The sequence below is a fragment of the Phoca vitulina genome, unplaced genomic scaffold (genome assembly GCF_004348235.1).
Source record: "Phoca vitulina isolate PV1807 unplaced genomic scaffold, GSC_HSeal_1.0 scaffold282, whole genome shotgun sequence".
NCBI lineage: Eukaryota > Metazoa > Chordata > Mammalia > Carnivora > Phocidae > Phoca > Phoca vitulina.
The window spans coordinates 22,221-28,228 of NW_022589969.1; the positions used below are offsets into that span (position 1 = coordinate 22,221).

General features: G+C 42.1%; 1 protein-coding gene across 1 annotated transcript; it reads left to right on the forward strand.

Annotated features, from left to right (window-relative positions):
* The first annotated feature begins 4,173 nt into the window (after positions 1 to 4,173).
* On the forward strand, positions 4,174 to 5,738 carry LOC116629107 (protein BEX1-like). Its single transcript, XM_032399407.1, has 3 exons — positions 4,174 to 4,311; positions 4,671 to 4,755; positions 5,111 to 5,738. The coding sequence occupies exon 3, from the start codon at positions 5,116 to 5,118 to the stop codon at positions 5,497 to 5,499; it is 384 nt and encodes a 127-aa protein (XP_032255298.1). The 5' UTR covers positions 4,174 to 4,311; positions 4,671 to 4,755; positions 5,111 to 5,115; the 3' UTR covers positions 5,500 to 5,738.
* Positions 5,739 to 6,008: the final 270 nt, after the last annotated feature.

Here is a 6,008-nt window from a genome sequence, read left to right on the forward strand (position 1 = left end):
CCTAACAACCAGAGCTCTACACCCTTACCAGAACATGCCAATTATCAAAAGGACAAATTGTTAATATTTATATTGACAGCCCAGTATGCCTTTGGGGCCATCTGTGATTTGGGGATGTTATAGAAACCAAGGGGTTTCCTTTCATCCACTGGGACTTCAATCAAAAATGGACAGCAAGTAAATGACCTTCTTGCTGCTATTATCTTACCTTCCGAAATTGCTATGATCAAAATTGAGGTTCACAGTAAAAGGACTGAAATTGAGTATCAGGAAAATGCCCTGGATGACTTTTATGCAAAAGCAGCAAGAACAGAAACTATAAAGGTTTTTGGCATATGTAGATGAAGTTATTCTTCTTCTGCAAAAAATAACCTCTTGTTGCCAGACTTTTGTCATCCTGATGTCCTGTGACATGACAACAGTCTGCTCCTGATTCAGAGAAATCACAGTGTGCAAACAATGGTTGTAAATTCAATGAATAATTGGGGCTATAAGAAACCCAAGATGGCCATTTGATTTTTATTATACAAACCCCATCTTTTGGTTCTCCCATTCTTTCACCAACCATTGTGCAGCTAAAAGGACTCAAATTATGCTAAACACACTACTAGAACAATGAGCAAAGAACACAAAAACAATCAAGTCACACACACAAAAAGAATATCTAATAACCATGAAGAAAGAGTCTCACGTATATTAACAAAGAAATGAAAAGTAAGGTGAGGTGTTTATTTATTTTATTTATAAAATTAATTAAATTAATTAATTTAATTTACCAGATTTGCAAAGATGAAAAAGACTGATAATACTTGGGTTGGTGAGGATGTAGGAAAATGGACACTTTTAAGATGCAAAATTGTAAAAGAAATGAGCAAAGGGTCAGAATGGACATTTCTCCAAAAAATATATACAAGTGACTGATAAGCACATATGTGATATTGTGATTTATAATAAGAAATATATTTGATCTTTGCCTCTGCCACAAAACTCCCCAAAACCCTTGGAATTTCCTAAGAGATATGAGCAATAAGATATGAGCAATCTTTTGTCATAATATTTGGTCTTTTGTCACTTCAGAACCAAAAAGGTAAAATGGGTGTCATTGTTATACATAACAAGTCTCTTTCAACCACAACTGAGTTTATTAATAAGGTGACTTTGGAAATCCCCTAAAGATGGGGCTGGGCTGGTTGCCAAGAGAAACAACCATGATTAGAGTGTTGGAACTTTCAGTTCCACTCCCTGATTTCCAAGGAGGGGAGATGGGCGGGAGATTGAATCAATCCTCAATAGCCAATGATTTAATCAATCATGCTTGTGTAATGCAGCCTCATAAAAACCCAAAAAGGATGGGATTCAGAGAGTTTCCAGGTTAGTGAACCAGAATGCTTCCATATGCTGCCATGCACCATTGAAAACTCCATGGTGACAGAAGCTCCTTTGTTCAGGATCTCACTCTATGTATTTCTTCATCTGCCTGTTGATTTATATCCTTTATAATAAACTAGTAATCTAGTGAGTAAATTGATTTCTGAAATTCTGTTAGCCTGTCAAACAAATTAATCAAACCTAAGGAGGGGGTTGGAAGAACTTCTGATTTATAGTCAGTAAGTCAGAAGCACAAGTAACAACCTGGACTTGTGATTGGCATCTGAAATAGAGGGCAATATTGTAGAAATGAGACCTTAATCTGTGGAATCTGATACTATCTCCAAAGTGTCAGAATTTAGTTAAATGTAGGACACCCAGCTATACCAGAGAATTGTGTGGTGGTTTGGGGACAAAACACACACATTGGAATGGGAGCAGAACTATAACATGAAAAGATGCTCAACATCATTAATCATCTAAGAAATGCCAATCTACGCTATCATGAGATATTACTTCATCTTCACTAATATGACTAGAATCAAAATTTCAGAAAATAACAAATGTTGATCAGGATGTGGAGATATCAGAACCTTCATATACTGCTGGTAGGAATGTTTAAAATGATCAACCACTTTGGAAAAATAGTTTAACAGTTCCTCAAACGATTATTGTATTGTTGCCATGAACTCTGAAAACATTGTGCTAAATGAAGAAGTCAATCCCCAAAGAATACATATTGTATGATTTCATTTATATGAAATATCCAGAATAGGGAAATCTATAGAGACAAATTATGTTAGTGGTGCTTTGACCTGGAGACAATGAGAGGATGGGGAGTGATAGCGAAAGTGTACTTTTTGAGTTTCTTTTTGATGTGATTAAATGTCCTAAAATTGACTACAGTGATGGTTGTGCATATCTATAAATATACTAAAAACCATTGAAGTGTACACTTTAAGTCGATAAATCTTATGGTATGTAAGCCATAGTTCCATACTGCTTTTTTAGAAAGATATGACAGTCTTAGTTAGATTTGGTTATTAATTGAATACGAGGGACAATGATGAGGGATTCAAGGATGATGCCCAGATTCTGGGTTTGCCAATGGGTGAATACTAAGGCAGAAAACAATTGAAAAAGAAACAGGTCTAAGGTAAAAGTAAAGGGCTAAAGAGAGAGCAAGACAGCATATATAGAGATTTTTAAACTTTTTTAGGGGTGAGGAATCATGGCCTCTTTTGAGAATCAGCTAAGAAGTTTGGCTCCTCTCCCCCACAAAAAGGTGAATATATTACTACCTTCTCACATATAGAGATAATATTTGAATATCTGTTCCACAGACTTCTGTGTTGAGAATAACTAATCTCAGTTTACTCAAGATGGTCAATAGATAGTATTCCTTGGGCCCTGGCATAAATGAGGGAGTACCAGGGTGAGCATGGACTGGCAGATAGTGACCCTGCAGCAAGGCTGGGTTCTTCCTGAGTGCCCTGGAGGTGGGCAGGATAGGGTGAGGATCCCAGCAGTCTGCACTTCTTAACCCAGGTGAGAGATAGCAGAAATGTCCCACAAAGGCTTCCACCTGGACAAGGTAACAAAGAGGAGAGAACAGAAAGATTTGGGAGGCTCTCTCCACAGCAATCAATTCTCTACTATTTGACTCCTCTACCACAGAGGTATAGAAGAGGTATGAGAACAGACACACACACCCCCACATCTGTCTGGGAGATGAGTCACTAGGTGGGAATTTGAGGGAGAAATGGAGGGAAGAAACTAAAGGAATTTACTTAGGTCACTACTTTGGTCACTTGTCCATCTGTATTTTTGGAGTAAGCACAGTCAAGAGCCTGAATGTAGGAAATAAAAAGCTCTGGAATGTGGCAGTGGGAAGATGGGCACCTTCCCAATCTCTTACCAGAGCAGGGACTATCTGACTATCTCTGCATCCCTCAACCTGCCACTGCCTCACAGCCCTTCCCTTTGCTTAGGTCTTCAAAATCACCATTAGTAATAGCCATTAAATTTTAGCAGATGACTTCAGTTGTCAGCAAATTCTTTTCTATATATAATGAATGTTAATCATAATAGAATAAAATATAAATATTTATTAATAAACCTTAAAATTTGCTCCAGAAGGGGGGAATTGGTGGGTTATTTATATAAAATGACCAAGAGCTGACAACTGGATTTCTCCTGGATCATTTTCAAAACACCATTTGTGTTCAAGAAGGTTCTCTGCCCCCCACAAAGCCTCCCTCCTTTTTTTTTTTTTTTTTTTACAAAATTTTAAAACAATCTAGAATGTTCTAAAATGAAGTTCTGTGGAGCCCAGAGAAAATATTTTCTGTGTGGTGCAGAACATAAAAAATGAGTTTTCTTTTTACTTCTCCAGGTTGAAGCATGTCGTTTAAAAATGAAATTTCATAATTTTGTTTTTTAAACAATACTGATTGTTAAAAAAACAATAAAGAGAAATTTTTAGGAAGCAGATACACAGCCAGGGAGAAGAGAAGAAAAAACTGAAAAGACCAAGCCAATGCGAAGGCCTTGGGGAGAGGAGGAGGGTGATATGCAGACCCTCCCCGGTAACCAGAGAAAGGTAAACCCTAACCATAAGGCGGTAAGGCCCCTTGTGGGCCCTCAGATTGAAGAGAACAGAGCTGAGTGACAAGACGGTGCGCGCTGTGGCCCCGCGCACAGACAAGCGGAGGGGGAGTTGGTGCGTGCAGAGGTGGGAGGCAGGGTCCAGTAGAACTCCCCGCCCCCCGAGGGAGTGGAGTGGGAGGGGAGAGAGCTCCTTGGTGACGCGAGGCCCTCACGTGACCTGGAGCTGCAGAGCAACGCAGCCTTCCGTGCAGTCGTCAGTCCCGCTTCTGGGTACCGGCTCCCCGCTGTCCTGCGGCTGGCGGGCTGGCAACTGGCGCGAGGAAAGCAGAGCAGGTAAGGGCTCCCGGGCCCGCGCGCGAGGCCAGGGCGGCAGCGGTCCGCCTACTCCCAAAGCCGGCGCAGGGGATCAGCGCAGTGGCATTCTTGGGAACATCAGTAGTGGCCCCCTGGGGTAGGGGTGCTGGGACGGCCGGGAGGGCAGCAGAGCACCAAGAGCAATTGGAAATCACCCGAGTTCCTACCGGAAAATGGTGAACCTCCGGGGCGGGGTGGGGGGAGGCTATGGGTGAGGGCGGGAGATGCGGATGGGGGGCGGCCAGGGGTGGCCGGGACCCAGAAGGGACCAGGTGTTGGCGGGTCGGCGCCAAGCGCTTCGCAACAGCCCCTGTTCCCTCCACGCCGGCCTTCTGCAGGTCTGCGGGTCTAGGTGTCAAGTGTCGCGGCGGCGCACTCACGGCGAGAATTGGGAGAAGGAGGAGACAGCAAGGATAGGCCCAGGTCGGTGCTGCGGTCAGTGTGGGGGGCGGGTGCAGAGCCCAGTTTGAGACCCCCTTCCAACTATCCCATTACTCGTCCCCCGTCCTCCATTTTGGTGACTGCGGAAGCCTGGGGATGGATCTGTAGGAAAATGGTGGGTTTGTGGGGGGAGGTAGGACAGAGAAGTGGTGGTGGGGGGTCCGGACTTGGAGGCCCCCTAGAGGACGCACAAAGCTTTTCAGGTAGGAAAATGAAATTTTAAAAACCGTTGATATCCAGGGCTCTGAAAGATGAGTAGTAAGGCCTCTGTCCTCGGTGCTGACCTGTCCACCAAAAACTCAGCCCCTTCTTTTGTCTTTTGTCTTTTGTCTCCTAGGAGCAATGGCGTCCAAAGAGGAGCACGCAGTAAAAAATCTCAACATGGAAAATACCGACCAGGAAAATGAAAAAAAAGATGAAAAGGAGCAAGTTGCTAATAAAGGAGAGCCCTTGGCCCTCCCTTTGGAAACTGGTGAATATTGTGTGCCTAGAGTAAATCGTAGGCGGTTCCGTGTTAGGCAGCCCATCCAGCAGTATAGATGGGATGTGATTCAGAGGCTTGAAGAGCCGGGAAGTATGAGAGAAGAGAATGTGGAAAGGATTGGGGAGGAGATGAGACAACTCATGCAAAAGCTGAAGGAAAAGCAGTTCAGTCATAGTTTGCGGGCAGTTAGCACTGACCCCCCTCACCATGACCATCGTGATGAGTTTTGCCTTATGCCTTGAATCCTGGTGTTTTCTCTGAAGTTAATAGGGAGACACCTGCTTTCTAAACTTATGTGTTCATGATATAGCTTTGTTGTAAACCTTTTGATGTAACTCATTTCTAGTATGTCTATTATTACTTCAAGTTGAATGTGTTTTTGATCCAATCTGTAAGATTTTGTTAGCAGGAGAACTTTACCTATTGCATGGAAAGATGGTCATTATATTGTGAAACCAATAAAGCAGTCTAAAAAAAGCAACCTCTGTATTTTTATTTCAAATCTTATATTTATGTATTTAGTACATGCAGTGAAAAATGCTGAAATTAAATATACCAAAGGATTAATATAGGGACTCATTTCTATGAAATGAGTTGATGTGTTTTCTTTCATATTTTCTGTAGTTTTAGAAGAAATGGAAACTATTTTTAATGACCTTGTGAAAGTAGAAGGGTCACTTCATAAATACTTGGTATGAAATTTGGATATTTTAGCCAGATGAATAAACCCAGTAATTCTTTATAAAGTGAG